Source organism: Capricornis sumatraensis, chromosome 11 (genome assembly GCF_032405125.1).
Source record: "Capricornis sumatraensis isolate serow.1 chromosome 11, serow.2, whole genome shotgun sequence".
In the NCBI taxonomy this organism is placed as follows: Eukaryota; Metazoa; Chordata; class Mammalia; order Artiodactyla; family Bovidae; genus Capricornis; species Capricornis sumatraensis.
This window is the reverse complement of record NC_091079.1, coordinates 83,069,989-83,088,360: the sequence shown is the minus strand read 5'-3', so window position 1 is coordinate 83,088,360 and position 18,372 is coordinate 83,069,989. Positions and strand designations below refer to the sequence as shown.

Below are 18,372 nucleotides of genomic sequence, written 5' to 3'. Positions count from 1 at the left end.
TGAAGTCTACCCTTGTGATGGGAGACCATCCTACTGGGCCCTGCTAGTTATGGTGTGAAAGCCATATTCTCACTTCCTCGCTGGACCTCATTCAAAAGCTGACAAACTGTCATCTATATTCTGTACCCAAGTCAAAGCCAGCAGGAATATGGAGATGCTGACAGTGCATCCTTTTTCTGCAGAGGTCTGATGTATGATCAGATTCAGAGGGCAGGCATGCTGAAGGGAATATTCCTTATGGATTAGACTTATTGCTACTTGTTTTAAAATTTATCACCCAGTGTGTTTTAGCGCAGTGTTTAAAAAAAAAAAGTTTGACAATATAACTCATAATGTATACATTTTACTTTGTAACATTTATATACACATTTGTGTGTGCATTTATATATGCCTGTATTTATCATTTCTTTATATAGGCATGAAATAAAATTTTCTGTAAAACAGTATTTAATGGTTTGTGTCAGGTAGTCTGATTTTATTCCTGATTGCAGCTGACTAAGTTGATTTCATGAGTTGCCACCTGTGATTTGAAAAGCACAGTTAAGTATGTGGGCTCTGTAGTGGCCTGAGGTTCAACTCTTTAGTTCACTACTTAATAGTTATATGACCATATGCAATTTATATACTTGAAACATCACCTTCCTCATCTGTAAAAAGGAAGTAATATCTTTCATGAAAGTGGTCTTGAGGACTGAGATAATTCATGACATAGAAATTTAGCTTCATAAATGTTAACTGTTATTACTGCTCTCTGTTTAAAACATACTTGATACAGTAGTTGAAGGATTAAATAAAATAATACATGCAAAGTTCATTAAGAATTATGTATTTGTTGCTGTTATTGACACTATCATTAGCAGTATATCATTAGAGTGAAACTGTCCAAGGCCATCATATTCCCAATTCAGTTGAATTTAGCAGGTATTTCTTAAGGGATATAAGACACTACTTACTATGTTAGTTCTGAAGCTCTGAGATGAGTTAGGTAAAATCTCTCATAATCTAGAAGAGAAGACAAAGAAATAGAATTTGGATATCTGCTTTATGGTACGAGAGAGGTATGTGCAGAGTGCCTTTAGAACGTATTAGGCCTGGCAGCTGTTCACTGATGGGAGTGGGCAACTGAGAGTGAAAGGAGGCAGAGAATGTGGAAGAAGACGATGCAGAATTACAGAAAGGAGATTATTTATGTTTGTACCGAATCAAAAAGACAATTAGGATGTTAACAGCTAAAGTAGGAGATACCAAAATCAATGTTTAAAGATACCTTAAGAAAGCAGCTTGAGCACTAAAGAGGATCAGAATACGCACACTACACCCAAGTTGGCCACTTTGGCATAAGGATTATTTTGAGCAGAAGGCAAATAAGAGCAGACACAGAAAAAACTCTTTCTGCCTTCTCCTTTTCTGCCTAACAGCAGGACATAAATTTCTGTTTATGAAGGTATTCCCTCCTCTCCTCTCATACCAAGGTGAGGAGTACAATCCTTATCACAGCAGTTGGACAGTCAGCACTGAGGTGAGTCTGCAGAAACAAACCTCATTAAAATAACTCATGTTCCATTAGTTTTTCCATATATTTACTTTCTAGAAGCCAAAACCCTTTTTCCTTTGTCTAATCATTTCTACACAATTTATCACACTTTGTTAAAATGATACATAGGTTCCCAGAGGTAGTGGTTTCTTTGAGTTTTCACTTTTCTGTGAAGCCTCCAGGAGTGTATAAAGTAAACCTTTTCTCCTGTTAATGTCTTTTGTCGGTATGAATTATTGGCCTCAGGTACTGAACCCAAATTGGTAGAGGAAAAAGATTTTTCCTCTACACACCAAATCCTGCTTTGTCATTACATTTCAATTTTGCTTAAGTGAAGATTAAGGAAGCTAATCTACGTGTGGTAGATAGTAATTTAGCCCCATGAATGCTAACTACTCTTATAGAGTTTACAATGAGCTTCCTCCTTAGAAGAAATACTCCAGGGACTTCCCTGGTGATCCAATGGTTAAGACTTTGCAGGGGGTTGCCAGTATGATCCCTGATCAGGGAGCTAGGATCCCAGATGTCTTAAAACCAAAGAACCAAAATAAAAGCAATCTTGTAACAAATTAAATGAAAAGCTTTTAAAATGGTTCACATTAAAAAAAAGAAATACTCCATCTCCTTTTCTGTAGAAATGAAAAATAAACATTGCAGAAGTACCTAGATGGTTACTACTATCCAAATTGAGTTTTACTATATAAGATTCATAACTGTTTTCCTACACTACATTTCAGCTATGGCCACCAAAGATTATCCATCATTGTGGGGCTTCGGGACAACAAAAACATTTAAAATTCCTGTTGAACATTTGGATTTCAAGTATATTGAAAAATGTTCAGATGTTAAACACTTGGAAAAAATTCTTTGTGTGCTCAGGTAAGCGTTAAAAAATCTTGTTTCAGTCTGCCAATTTTAATTATCTTGTTGACTTCTGAAATTCAAAGCCTCATTAGAAATTTTGGAGCAAAATTTCAAATATTGAGATTGTTGTTTTTGTCCATGTTAGGTGCCAAAACAGTGGTTTTAAATCTGTGGTTAGTTTGGAGGGTTCTGGCCCGATTAAATTCCAGCAAGAAAATGCAGGAGACAGGTTCAATCGCTGGGTTGGGAAGATCCCCTGGAGAAGGAAATGGCAATCCACTCCAGTATTCTTCCCTGGAGAATCCTATGGACAGAGGAACCTGGCAGGCTACAGTTCATGGGGTCACAAAGTCAAACATGATTTAGTGACTGAACCACATTTTCCAGCACCAGACTTAGGTTAATCGGCATCCCAGGAGGAGAGCATTTTTCTTGCTTCCTTCCTCCCATCAAGGTAAAGCAGCTGTTAGGAGGCATCTGCTTCTGCTGATAAAGCGCTTTGGCACTGTCTCACTTCAAACTACCTGCCAACAAAGGTGGGTGACTCACTGGGAGCTGTCACATGGACAGTGGGGTGGGAGCAGGAAGTAGGACCAAATGTCAGGGAATCAGGGCCTTTTCTGGGTAAGAGCCCTATGGCCGTGATTGTCAAACTTTCATATTCACCAAATATGGCAATTAAAAAATTGCTAATTTGAGGGCCCCATTCTTAGAGATTCTGCTTCAGGAAATTGGGAGTGGGGCCCAGGAACGTGTTTCCAACAACAGCCTGGAAGATCGACAGGCAGGTGGTCAAGGGGGCTCTGCAACAAACGCTGACCTGGGACTTCCCAGTGGTCCAGTGGTGTGCCTCTCAATACAGGGGATGCAAGTGTGATCCCTGATCAGGGAACTGGGGTCTCACAGCCCTCAGAGCAACTAAGCCCTGGTACTGCAACTAGAGAGAGTCTGTATATGACAATGAACGATCCCACATGCAACAAAGATCCCAAGGTGCTGCAACTGAGACCTGACGCAGCCAAATAAACAAATGTGCTCAGTCGCTCAGTCGTGTTCGACTCTGTGATGCCATGGACTTTAGCCTGCCAGGCTCCTCTGTCCATGGAACTTTCGACGCAGCTTACCTGAAGCAGATTGTTGCCATTTCCTTCTCCAGGGGATCTTCCCAACCCAAGGATCAAACCCGAGTCTCCTGCATTGACAGGCAGATTCTTTACCACTGAGTCACCTGGGAAGCCCAAGTAAATAAATACTTTTTTAAAAAGGGAAACACTGACCCGTTGCATACGAACCTGTGCCACCTGTGTGGTGTTTCTCGAGGGATTTTCATTTGGAGGGTTTTCTCATATTGCGGAAGCACTTGTGAGCATGAACTTCCCCTTTCCAGGACATCAGTAGTATTCCTTTTACTCAGCAGTGATTCATTCTTTCCTATGATGCCCTTCTTTATCTCTATGTCCTTTCCTTTTTCTTTCATCTTTAGCCTCCTGCCCTTCCTAAGCAGTCCTGCTTGTCCCCAGCCAGAGTTGAGGTAATAGCCTCATCATATCATTGTTTTCTCTTGTGTTTTTCTCAACATATGAGAACATTTTCATTTGTATTTGATCAATGACTAATAAAGAAAACAAGAGTTTATGGGATGAAAGAATTTGAAAGATTTTTTTAATTAATAGCCTTTTTAAGTGGTATGGACTTGGAATTATATTTTAAACTTTAATTTGCAAATGGGATTTATTTTTATTTCTCTAAAAATTTAAAAGTAAGTAGATTCACAAGAAACAGGGAAAAGATTGATTTTCCTTAAAAAAATAAACAAGCAAAAAAGAACAGATGTCTCTAACTCTGTGAAGAAGGAATTCTGTTCCTTGAGTGATTGAATTTAGAGGTGTGTTGTTCTAAACTCTTCCTCTGCTATTATCTTCCTATCCCCTTAGGGAAAAAAATTGAGCTAGGATAGTAATTCCTCACTGGAAAGTAACTCCAAAGTCTCACTCTTTGCCTGTCTCTAATAATGAATTTCCATTTATAAGTTTAAAATTACGTTATGTACAAAATGAACATGTGAGTGTTGAAGAGGAGAGAAAATGTTATTCATTCAACTATTAAAGTGTGTGATGGAAATTGGTGTCTTTGGAGCTCCTGTTTCTCCCCTTCATTGCGACACTCCATAGATCAGATGAAAGTAGAGGTTGCTGAAATTGAGGAAGGTTCGGGGAAAGCAGCAGCCCAGCCTTCCTCCTTGTAGGGAGGCAGGTCATGAGATCTCCTTGGAACCCCTGGGCTCCATGGAACCCAGCTTGCAAACCACAGGTTTACATGATCTCTAAATAAAGTGGTAACTCTAAAATTTCTGAATTTTTTAAAAGGTCTGGTGAGGAAGGATACTATCCTGAACTTACAGAATTTTGTGAAAAGCACCTTTCAGGCTTAGCTCCTGGAAGTAGAGCTTTGAGGAAAGATAAACCTGCGGCAACAGCATCCAGTTTTACAGCAGAAGAATGGGAAAAAATTGATGGTGACATAAAGGTATAGAGTAACATCACTTTTTTGGTGACATTGTCATGGGATATGTATCTACTTGTCTGAAATCAGTAAAGGGAATTTTGTGGTAATTACTTACGTATTATTGGTTGCTTCTTACATCCAGGAAACTATTGTGACTATGTTTTTGTAGATTTTTATATATATATGGAGGTGCGGAGCATGCTCACGTACATGTATGTATTTTAAATGACTAAGTAATACCCCATCCTACAAAAGAAACATAATTCAGTCAGCATGTATAAATCGTGCTATCCAAACATGTTTGTTCACAATTTTTTGTACATCCTGGTTATTTCCTAGGAATAAGTTGTTAGAATTCAAGTGCCCTGATATGAAAGGATCTGAATGCATTTCTGTTAAAACACATTTCTTTGTGTCTCAGAAAGTTGTACCTTCGTAGTCTCCCAACAGCAGTATGTAGGAATGCCCACTTCAGGGTACTCTTCCCTGGATACGCATAATCATTTTTTGCATTTTAAAATCAAGTAAATGGTTTAAAAATGACAGTACATAATGTATTGTTTGTTTACCATAACATTAAAGTTTTAGAAGTCTGTCACTTGAATTTTTTATTTCGTTAATGACCTGCTTGTATCTTTACTGATTTCTTTTAATCAGCATTATTGTTATAGTTTACATTGAATAAAACTTAGCCATTTTATAAAACAAATGAATGTATACAACAAAACAGAAACAGGCTCACAGATATAGAGAACAAACTAGTGGTTACCAGTGGGGAGAGGAGAGGAAACAGAGGCAGGATAGGAGTAAGGGATTAAGAGATACAAACTACTATGTATAAAATAAATAAACAGCAAGGATGAAATAGAGAAATAGAGTCATTACTTTATAACTTTAAATGGAATATAATCTACAAAAATATTTAACCACTATGTTGTACACCTGAAACTAACATTATATTGTAAATCAACTGTATTTCTATTTTTAAAAAGTTAGCTGTATTACGGTAATTTCACTGAGCTTTGACAAATCGTATACTATAGAATATTTCTATCACCCCTACAAGTTTCACTGTGCCCCTTTGCAGTCAGTGCTGACCATATACCCTGGTTCCTGGCAGCCACTGAACTGCTTTCTATCATTACAGATTTGCCTTTTCTAGCCTTTCATATAAATATAATTGTATAGTATATCTTCTTTCATATCTGTCTTCTTCCACTTAGCATGATGCTTCTGAGATTCATCTGTGTTGCTGCATGTGTCCATGGTTCATTCCTTTTAATTGCTGAGTAGTAGTGATTTGTATGGCTATCTTACAGTTTGTTTAAGCATTTACTACTTGATGAACAAATGCCAATTTTTTTTTCCTTTCTTTTTTATTTATTTGGCTGTGTCGCATCTTCAATCTTCATTGTGGTATGTGGAATCTAGTTCCATGACCAGGGATCGAATCTGGGCTCCCTGCATTGGGAACTACAAGTCTCAGCCACTGAACCACCAGGGAAGTCCCCCAGAATATTTTCTAAAGTGGCAATCAATCCTGCCAATAATGGATAAAAGTTCCAGTTGCTCTACATCATGGTCCATAATTAGGATTGTCAGTTCGGTTAATTTTAGCTCTTCTGTTGGGTGTATGATGGTATCTCATTGTGCTTTTTATTTGCATTTCTCTAATTGCTAATGATCAGATAGATTATATTCTTTGCAGCCAAAGATGGAGAAGCTCTATACAGTCAGCAAAAACAAGACCAGGAGCTGACTGTGGCTCAGATCATGAACTCCTTATCGCTAAATTCAGACTTAAATTGAAGAAAGTAGGGAAAACCACTAGACCATTCAGGTATGACCTAAATCAAATCCCTTATGATTATACAGTGGAAGTGAGAAATAGATTTAAGGGCCTAGATCTGATAGACGGAGTGCCTGATGAACTATGGAATGAGATTCGTGACATTGTACAGGAGACAGGGATCAAGACCATCCCCATGGAAAACAAATGCAAAAAAGCAAAATGGCTGCCTGGGGAGGTCTTGCAAATAGCTGTGAAAAGAAGAGAAGCGAAAAGCCAAGGAGAAAAGGAAAGATATAAGCATCTGAATGCAGAGTTCCAGAGAATAGCAAGAAGAGATAAGAAAGCCTTCTTCAGCGATCAATGCAAAGAAATAGAGGAAAACAACAGAATGGGAAAGACTAGAGATCTCTTCAAGAAAATTAGAGATACCAAGAGAACATTTCATGCAAAGATGGGCTCGATAAAGGACAGAAATGGTATGGACCTAACAAAAGCAGAAGATATTAAGAAGAGGTGGCAAGAATACACAGAAGAACTATACAAAAAAGATCTTCACGACCCAGATAATCACGATGGTGTGATCACTCTTCTAGAGCCAGACATCCTGGAATGTGAAGTCAAGTGGGCCTTAAAAAGCATCACTATGAACAAAGCTAATGGAGGTGATGGAATTCCAGTTGAGCTATTTCAAATCCTGAAAGATGATGCTGTGAAAGTGCTGCACTCAATATGCCAGCAAATTTGGAAAACTCAGCAGTGACCACAGGACTGGAAGAGGTCAGTTTTCATTCCAATCCCAAAGAAAGGCAATGCCAAAGAATGCTCAAACTACCACACAATTGCATTCGTCTCACACGCTAGTAAAGTAGTGCTCAAAATTCAAGCCAGGTTTCAATAATATGTGAACTGTGAACTTCCTGATATTCAAACTGGTTTTAGAAAAGGCAGAGGAACCAGAGATCAAATTGCCAACATCTGCTGGATCATGGAAAAAGCAAGAGAGTCCCAGAAAAACATCTATTTCTGCTTTCTTGACTATGCCAAAGCCTTTGACTGTGTGGATCACAATAAACTGTGAAAAATTCTGAAGAGATGGGAATACCAGGCCACCTGACCTGCCTCTTGAGAAATCTGTATGCAGGTCAGAAAGCAACAGTTAGAACTGGACATGGAACAACAGACTGGTTCCAAATAGGAAAAGGAGTGTGTCAAGGCTGTATATTGTCACCCTGCTTATTTAACTTATATGCAGAGTATATCATGAGAAATGTTGGACTGGAAGAAGCACAAGCTGGAATCAAGATTGCCGGGAGAAATATCAATAACCTCAGATATGCAGATGACACCACCCTTATGGCAGAAAGTGAAGAGAAGCTAAAAAGCCTCTTGATGAAAGTGAAAGTGGAGAGTGAAAAAGTTGGCTTAAAGCTCAACATTCAGAAAACAAAATTCATGGCATCTGGTCCCCTCACTTCATGGGAAATAGATGGGAAACAGTGGAAACAGTGTCAGACTTTATTTTTTGGGCTCCAAAATCACTGCAGATGGTGACTGCAGCCATGAAATTAAAAGACACTTACTCCTTGGAAGAAAAGTTATGACCAACCTAGACAGTATATTCAAAAGCAGAGACATTACTTTGCTGATTAAGGTCCGTCTATTCAAGGCTATGGTTTTTCCTGTGCTCATGTATGGATGTGAGAGCTGGACTGTGAAGAAGGCTGAGCGCCAAAGAATTGATACTTTTGAACTGTGGTGTTGGAGAAGACTCTTAAGAGTCCCTTGGACTGCAAGGAGATCCAACCAGTCCATTCTGAAGATCAGCCCTGGGATTTCTTTGGAAGGAATGATGCTAAAGCTGAAGCTCCAGTACTTTGGCCACCTCATGCAAAGAGTTGACTCATTGGAAAAGACCCTGATGCTGGGAGGGATTGGGGGCAGGAGGAGAAGGGGACGACAGAGGGTGAGATGGCTGGATGGCATCATTGACTCTATGGACGTGAGTCTGAGTGAACTCCGGGAGTTGGTGATGGACAGGGAGGCCTGGCGTGCTGCAATTCATGGGGTCGCAAAGAGTCGGACACGACTGAGCGACTGAACTGAACTGAATTACTAATGATGTGGAATGTCTTTTCATTTCCTTCTCATCCGTATATCTTCTTTTGTCTTTAAATCCTTTGCCCATTAAGAAAATTATATTGTTTATGTTCTTATTGAATTGTAAAATACATATCTTCTGTGTATTTTACACATGAGGATATATCTTTGCAAATATTTGCTGATATTGTATGGCTTGCCTTTTCATATTTTTTTTAATAGCATCTTTGGAAGAGCAAAAATTTTTACTTTTGATGAAACCAATTTTTCTTATAGTTTGTGCTTTTGTGTCCTATTTAAGAAACCTTTGTCTCATTTAAGATCCCTAAATTTTCTCCTATGATTCGTCTAGAAAGTTTTATCATTTTAACTCTTAAATGTAGGTGTAAGATCAATTTTATTTTTTGGACACACAGACAAATATATACAGACACCCAGTGCATATATTTGTATATACCAATATGGATATCGAAATGTTCAACATCTAATGAATGATTATCTTTTCTTCATTGAACTTCTTGGTGCGAATGTCAAAAATAGGTTGACTTTGTACATGTAGCTCTGTTTCTGTATTCTGTTCATCAATCTAAATATCTGTCTTTACACCAGTATTCCATTGTCTTGATAACAATGTCTTTTTAAACATTTTAAATTTTATATTGGAGTATACTCACATGCTTGCAGAAAGCAATGGCAACCCGCTCTAGTACTCTTGCCTGGCAAATCCCATGGACAGAGGAGCCTGGTAGGCTGCAGTCCATGGGGTCGCTAGGAGTCAGACACTACTGAGCGACTTCACTTTCACTTTTCACTTTCAAGCATTGGAGAAGGAAATGGCAACCCACTCCAGTGTTCTTGCCTGGAGAACCGGGGAGCCTGGTAGGCTGCCATCTATGGGGTTGCACAGAGTTGGACATGACTTATGCGACTTAGCAGCAGCAGCAGCAGCAGCAGCAGCGTACTCACCTGTTAGCAAGATTATGCTCAAAATCCTTCAAGCTAGGCTTCAGCAGTACATGAACCAGGAACTTCTAGATGTATAAGCTGGGTTTCAAAGAGGCAGAGGAACCAGAGGTCAAATTGCCAACATTCATTGGATCATGGAGAAAACAAGGGAATTCCAGAAAAACATCTACTTCTGCTTCATTGACTATTCTAACACCTTTGACTGTGTGGATCATAACAAACTGTGGAAAATTCTTAAAGAGAGGGGAGTACCAGACCACCTTACCTGTCTCCTGAGAAACTTGTATTCAGGTCAAGAAGCAGCAGTTAGAACCGGAAATGGAACAACTGACTGGTTCAAAATTGAGAAAGGAGTACAACAAGACTGTATATTGTTACCCTGCTTATTTAACTTCTATGCAGAAGTTAAATTTCACATCATGTGAAATACTGGGCTGGGTGAATCACAAACTGGAATCAAGATTTCCAGGAGAAATATCAACAGCCTCAGATATGCAGATGACATCACTCTAATGGCAGAAAGTGAAGAGGAACTAAAAAGCTTCTTGATGAAGATAAAAGAGGAGAGTGAAAAACCTGACTTGAAACACAATATTAAAAAACTAAGATCGTGGCATCCAGTCCCATCACTTCATGGCATATAGAAGGGGGAAAAGTGGAAGAAGCAATGACAGATTTTATATTCTTGGATTCCAAAATCCCTGTTAATGGCGACTGCAGCCATGCAATTAAAAGATGCTTGCTCCTTGGAAGAAAAGCTACGACAAACCTAGACCTATATTAAAAAGCAGAGACATCACGTTGCTGACAAAGGTCTGTAAAGTCAAAGCTATGTCTTTTCCAGTAGTCATGCTGGGATGTGAATCAGACCATAAAGAAGGTTGAGTGCCAAAGAATTAATGCTTCTGAATTGTTTTGCTAGAGAAGACTCTTGAGAGTCCCTTGGAGTGCAAGGAGATTGAATTAGTCAATCCTAAAGGAAATCAACCCTGAATATTCATTGGAAGGACTGGAGCTGAAGCTCCAATAGCTTGGTCATCTGATGCAAAGAACCAACTTAGTGGAAAAGGCTCTGATGCTGGGAAAAATGGAAGGCAAAAGGAGAAGGGAGAGGCAGAGGATAAGATGGTTAGATAGCATCAACAACTCCATGGACATGAATCTGGGCAAACTCTGGGAGATAGCAGAGGACAGAGGAGCCTGACATGCTACAGTCCATGGGGTTGCAAACAGTCAGATATGACTTAGTGACTGAACAGCAACAAAATAGTTGATTTACAATAGTTGTGTTGTGTTAGTTTCACATGTACAGCAAGGTGATTCAGTTATACACTTACATATATCTATTCTTTTTCAGATTCCTTTCTCATATCAGGTAGTGCAAGTCCTCCAACTTTGTTCTTTGTTTTCAAAGTTGTTTTGGCTGTTCCAGGTCCTTTGCTTGCCAATTTCTACAAAATAGAAATTGTATTTGTGTTGGGGTTGTTTTGAATTTGTTTATCAGTTTTGGAAGAATTGATATTTAGATAATATTGAGATTTCTGATTGATGAACATGTATTTTTCTGTTCATATAAGCTTTATTTAATTTTTTGAAGCAGTGTTTGTAGTTTTCAGTGTATATATATACTTCTTATATATTTTTAATGAAATTTACTCCTAAGTATCTATTTTATACTATTATAAAAGTTGATTCTTTAATTTAATTTGCTCATTCCAAGTCACTTCAATTATGAAATTTTATTTCTTTATTTTTATTGTGGAAAAATACACATCATATGGAGTTTATCATCTTTATCATTTTCAAGTATACAGTTCATTAGTGTTAAGTATATTCATATTATTATGCAACCAATCTCAAGGACTTTTTCATCTTCCAAAACTGAAACTCCATACCATTTAACAATAACTCTCCGATCCTACCCCCACCACCAGCCCCTGGCAACCATCATTCTACCTTTTTTTTTTCTGATCTGTTTACATTCTTTTTATTTTTTATTTGTTTATTTTTTATTGAGGATGATTTACAGTACACTTTCAGGTGTACAGCATAGTGATTCAGTTATACATACATATATGTTGGTATCTTATTTTTTTCATATCCTTTTCCCATATAGGTTATTGTGAAGTATTGAGTATAGTTTCTTCACTTTGATTTATCTCTAGGTCCATCCATGTTACTACCAATGGCATTATTCCATTCTTTTTTATGACTGAGTAACATTTCATTGAATAAATATACCACATCCTCTTTATCCATTCATCTGTTGATAAACATTTAGGTTTCTTCCATTTCTTGCCTATTGTAAGTAGTGTTGCAGTGAATATTGGGGTGCATGTGTATTTTCTTTTCTCTGAATCTATGCCCGGCAGTGGGATTGCAGGATCATATGTTAACTCTATTTTTAGTTTGTTAAGGAACCTCCATACCATTCTCCATAGTGGCTGCACCAGTTTGCATTTCCACTAATAGTATAGGAGAGTTCCTTTTTCTACACACACTCTCCAGCATTCATTGTTCGTAGACTTTTTGATGATGGCCATTCTGACAGTATGAGGTGATACCTCATTGGGGTATTGATTTGCATTTCTCTAATAATGGGTGATGTTGAGCATCTTTTCTTGTGCCTTTTGGCCACCTGTGTGTCTTCTTTGGAGAAATGTCTATATAGATCTTCTGCCTGTTTTTTTGATTGGGTTCTTTGGAGTTTTTTAATATTGAGTTATATGAACTGTTTCTATATTTTGGAGTTTAATCCCTTGTCAGCTGCACCATTTGCAAATATTTTCTCCCATTCTGTAGACTGGTTTTTCATTTTCTTTATGGTTTCCTTTGCTATAGAAAAGCTTTTATGTTTAATTAGGCCCCATTTGTTTATTTTTGCTTTTATTTCCATGACTCTAAGAGATGGATATTGCCACAATTTATATCAAAGAATGTTCTGCCGGTGTTTTCCTCTAGCAGTGTTTTGGTATCCAGTCTTACATGTAGGTCTTGAATCCATTTTGAATTTATTTTTGTGCATGGTGTTAGAGAATATTCTAATTTCCTTTTTTTTACATGTAGCTGTCCAGTTTTCCAGCACTATTATTAGAGAAACTGTCTTTTTGCCCTTGTATGTTCTTGCCTCCTTTGTTATAGATTAATTGATCACAGGCCTGTGGATAATTTTGAGGCTCTTTATCCAGTTCTGTTGATCTGTATTTATGGTTTCTGTGCCAGTACCATACTCTTTTGATTATTGTAGCTTTGTAGTATAGTCTGAAGTCAGGAAGCCTGAATCCTGCAGCTCTATTTTTCTTTCTCAAGCTTGCTTTGGCACTTCAGGGTCTTTTGTGTTTCCAAAAATTTAAAAATTTTTGTTCTAGTTCTGTGAAAAATGCTATTGGTAATTTGATGGAGATTGCATTGCATCTGTAAATTGCCTTTGGCAGGGAATTTATTTTATCAAAACTGCAAAGTTATTGGTATAAATTTGTCTAAAATATCTTTTTTTTAAATATCTGTAGGATTGTTAGAGATGAGCTTTTTTTATGCCTGCTAATTTGTATTTTTTCCTTTCACTTTCTTTTGACTAGTCTTGTTATGTTTGTCAATTGTTTAATTATTTCCAAAAAAACCAAGATTTGGATGTTGATTTTATTTTTCTATTTTATGTTTTATGGATTTCTACTCTTATTTTTTAATTATTTTTATTTCCTCCTACTCACTTTGGCTTTAATGTGTTTTCTATTAGTTTTTTGAGGTAGAAGGTTAATTATTAATAATTGATCTTGAACCTTTCTTCTTGTTTAAAGTTGCAAATTTTCCTCTAATACTTTATCTGCATGGTATAAATTATTATATATCATGTTTTCATTATCTCTTAGTTCAAATTATTTTCCATCTGATTTCCTTTTTAACTCATGAACTCCTTATAAGTGAATTCAAATTCCAATTTCTTGGGGATGGTCTAAATACTTATTATTACTGAATTCTAGTTTAGGTCTGTTGTGGTCAGATTCCATACTTTGTACAATTTCAACCCTACGAGATTTATTGTGACTTTTTTTGGCCTATGCTCCATGTGCTCTTGAAAATAGCATAGAAGTCTATATTGATTAGGCCAAGTTGGTTAATGTTGCTCACATCTACTCTAATGTTACTGATTTTTTGTCCACTATTTTCCTGTGTCCATACTCAATCAAATAGATTCATTTTGGATACTGAGTATTTTATTTTTGGAATTTCCATTAATTCTTTTTTAAAGTTTTCAGTCTTCTGAATTTCTCAACTGTTTCTGCCTGTTGTTCACTCTTCTCATATATTTATTGCAGCTGTTTTTAAGTCTCTGTTTGTTATTTCCAACATCCATTCACTCTCTGTGTCTGCTTCTGTTGGCTATGGGTAGCCTTTTGCTGATTCTTTGTCTTTATTGTCATTTTTTTATATTTTATGCTGTCCAATGTATATAAAGGACTTCCCTGGTGGCTCAGATGGTAAAAAATCTGCCTGCAATGCAGGAGACCCAGGTTTGATCCCTAGGTCACAAAGATTCCCTGGAGAAGGGAATGACTACCTTCTCCAGTGTTCTTGCCTGAAGAATCCCATGGAGAGAGGAGCCTGGAGGGCTACAGTTGCAATCCACGGAGCTGCAAAGAGTCGGACACAACTGAGCAACTAAACACAGCACAATACATTGTGTATAAAAAAATCAGAAGTAATTTATATTTACCAATAGAAAGGAGCATGTCCTTTCTGTCAAACTGCTAAAGTTGGAAAATATGGTCAATCTAATCTGTATGTTAATTTGCACCTGATTTGCTTGGGTGTTTGAGATAAAGACATAGGTTCTACTGTCAAGGAACTTACAGTGTGGTAAGAGAGACAAACAATAAATAGAGGATTTTAAATATTCATGCTAAACACTTTTGTCCCAACCAGGAAGTTCAGAGAAGGCTCACTGGAAGGGAGATGAATATGATCTTGCAAGATAAATAAAGTAGAAAGGGCAGAAATGAGTATACTGACCAATACTGAACTGTACACTTAAGAATAGTTAAGATGATACATTTTATGTTATTGTGTATTTCCCTACAATTGCAAAACACAGAGTAAGAAGGGCATGTCAGATAGAGAGAATGTCATGATCAAATTGTCACCTAAAAATTGACCCATAGTATGATGATATATAGTCTTTTCTAATGTCTGGTTAATTATGTAAAGCTGTATATTTACCTTCTTTTTTTCCTCTCTTCTTCTCAGAGTTGGGTATCAGAAATTAAAAAAGAAGATGATAAAATACACTTTCATGAAACTGAAACATTTCCAGCGGTGGAAGATAATTTGCCTCCAGTTCGCGGTTCAAACAGCCATCTTCATGTTGCCAAGGTATACCTTTTTGGTGTGGGGGGTCGGTGGTAGGGGAGGAAGTTGTTGTTTATTAAGAACATTAGCTTGGTTTAATCATTGTAGCCAAAGTGTGGTGTCCTCTGGGCAGCTGGAGAGTTTTTTCATGGTGATCCTGTGTTTTCACCTTGTTGAGTAAGCCTCCCCTGGAGATCAAAACAAAACAGTATTTTCCTTTGAAGAACTTGCATCTTGGGTTTACTGCTTCCCTTATTTTTATTTTTTGACTGTTCTGTCTCTTCTACTCTGACAAGTTTTGATGAGTACTTAAGATCCAATTGAGTATGTAAACGTTTCAGGGAATAATTTTATGTATCCAGTAGAGGTACAGTGGGAATAGTTTGCATAATTAAATATGGATTTAAAGCATTAAACAGATGGATTAATCTGTTTAAATAATGCATTAAATACATGGATTTCAAGCAGTTATAGATGGCTTCTCTGTTTAGTGCGTCCCCCTCCCCCACCCCCAGCCCCTCATGGTTATTTCTCTGAGACTGGTCTCTATTTTGCCACGCAGGTCTCTCCTTTCTAGCACATGGTTTCCATAGAGAAGGGCCCTGTTGGAGTTCCAGGTTCACTTAACTTCCAGTTAAAACTGAGTTTCTTTGTGTCTTCTTGACCCTGATATTACAGATCCCAGCCTGTCTCCAGGGGATTTTGGCTTGAATCATACACTGCATTGCCTCTGCCCTCCTTTTTTCCCTGCTTTTTTTCCCTTTTATTCTTATCTCTAAGAGGATGGTTACCTAACTGTCTTCATTTTGGGTTGGGTCATTTTTGTTTTTCTCCTTTCTTCTTTGACCTCTCAGTTTTATTTGAAAACTATCCATAGCCCTTCATCACTCTGCTCCTTGGTAATTTACCTTCCTGGATCTTTTTACTCCTCACTAGGAATTACGCAGGTAACTGAGGTACACAGTAAATAAGTATGGCAAGGATAACACTATCTGTAATCAATGAATTTGTATTTATTGAACCCTGATTATGTGCTAAGTCTATATCCTGAAACTATAACAATGAATAATATTTCCTCCGTGTCCTTACTGTAGTCCAGTAGGAGTAGACAGACTAATGTAGTTCTCAAAGTATGGTCCATGGATGCTGGTTATCCCTGAAATCCTTCTAGGGGATCCATAAAGTCAATATTATTTTTAAAACTCTTTTGTAAAATAATGCTTTGTCTCTTTCACTTTGTTGACTTTTGCACTAAGGGTAAAACTGCTGGTTGCTGTTTAGTCGATTAAGTCATGTCCAGCTCTTTGTGACGTCATGGACTGTAGCCACCAGGCTCCCCTGTCCATGGGATTTCCCAGACAAAAATAATGGAGTGGGTTTCCATTTCCTTCTCCAGGGGATCTTCCTGACCCAGGAATCAAATTCACTTCTTCTGCATTGGTAGGCAGATTCTTTACCCCTGAACCACCAGGGATGCCCAAAACTGCTGGTGCCTTACCGTGAATTAAGGCAGTGGCACTAATTGAACTAGCGGTCATTGTTTTCTCCACTGCTATGCACTCATAGTAAGAAATTCCTATTTAACTTAAAAATGTCTTTGATGAAACAACAAAAAATGTATTCTTTTTGTTAAATATGATACCTTGAAGACATATCTTTTTAATATTCTGTGTGACAAAATGCAGACTTCACAGAAGGCACTTGACTGTGAAATGAAATATGATGATCATCATAAGAAAACCCACTTGTGTGACTGACTGTCAGCTGAATTAGCAACTTTTTCCTGGAACAACTTTTACTTGAACAGATGACGACAGACCAGCTGTAGTTATTCAGAGTTCAGTTTTTGGTAGTAGACATTCTCATATAAATGAATGAAATAGTCTGTCAGTTCAAGGAAAACAATGAATGGTATTAGCTGCCAGTGGTAAAATCTGAGCTTTCAGGTGGAATTCACAGTACTTCATATTCTTAGGGGGCTCTCAGATAGATGCTTGTGACCAAAAAAAAAAAAGAAAATTTCCCCTTAGGGGAGACACTTAATGACTTTTATGATGAGCTCTGTGAGTAGTTTTAATTTTTTTTAAAAAATTGAGCTACAGTTGATGTATGGTATTATAGGAGTTATAGGTCTTATAGTAATATACAATTTTTAAAGGTTTACTCCATTTATAGTTAATATAATATATTGGCTGTATTCCCTGTATTTTACAGTATATCCTTGTACCTTATTTATTTTGTACATAATAGTTTGTACCTCCTAATCCCCACTTTCTCCTTCTCTCTCCCTACTGGTAACCACCAGTTTTCTATGTCTGTGAGTCTGTTTCTTGTTTGTTATATTTATTAGTTTGTTTTATTTTTCGGATTCCACATACAAGTGGTACCATATAATATTTGTCTTTCTCTGCCTGACTTATTTCCCTTAGCATAATAGCCTTCAAGTTCATCCATGTTGTTGCGCATGGCAAAACTTCATTCTTTTTTATGGCTTAGTAGTATTCCATTGTATGTATATGCCACTTCTTGATTCATTCATCTGTTGATGGACACTTAGGTTGCTTCCAGATCTTGGTAATTGTAAATAATGCTGCTGTGAACATTGCGGTGCATTTATCTTTTCAAGTTAGTGTTTTAATTTTATTAGGTTGGTGCAAAGGTAATTGCAGTTTTGCGTTGTTGAACTTTCCTGTTTGATATTGGAATACATTCTTAAATGTGGTTATATTATACATCATTTTAATTTGAATTTCTTGCTTTATGTTTTTTTGCTAATGACTTATTTTTGTTGTTTGAGATCCCATGGACTGCAACATGCCAGGTTCCTTGTCCCTCCCAGAATTTGCCCAAGTTCATGTCTATTGAGTCAGTGATGCCATCCAACCATCTTATCTTCTGTCACCCTCTTCTCCTTCTGCCTTCAGTCTTTCCCAGCATCAGAGTCTTTTCCAGTGAGTCTGCTCTTTGCATCAGGTGGCCAACGTATTGGAGCTTCAGCTTCAGTATCAGTCCTTCCAATGAGTATTCAGTATGATTTCCTTTAAGATTGACTGGTTTGATCTCCTTGCTGTCCAAGAGACTCTGAAGAGTCTTCTCCAGCACCACAGTTCGAAAGCATCAATTCTTCAGTGTTCTCCTTTCGTCATGATCCAGCTCTCATATACATACATGACTAATGGAAAGACCATAGCCTTGACTATATGGACCTTTGTTGGCAAAGTGATATCTTTGCTTTTTAATACAATATCTAGGTTTGTCATAGCTTTCC

The 18,372-nt window shown here is 37.4% G+C and overlaps 1 protein-coding gene across 1 annotated transcript in view; it reads left to right on the top strand.

The window, feature by feature from the left end:
- Positions 1-2,273: 2,273 nt before the first annotated feature.
- SPAG1 (sperm associated antigen 1) overlaps positions 2,274-18,372 on the top strand; it is an 84,073-nt gene continuing 67,974 nt past the window's right edge. Inside the window, exons 1-3 of the mRNA XM_068983818.1 lie at positions 2,274-2,413; positions 4,765-4,924; positions 15,003-15,128. Of these exons, the coding sequence (XP_068839919.1) occupies positions 2,274-2,413; positions 4,765-4,924; positions 15,003-15,128 (426 nt within the window). The remainder of the gene's footprint in view (positions 2,414-4,764; positions 4,925-15,002; positions 15,129-18,372) is intronic.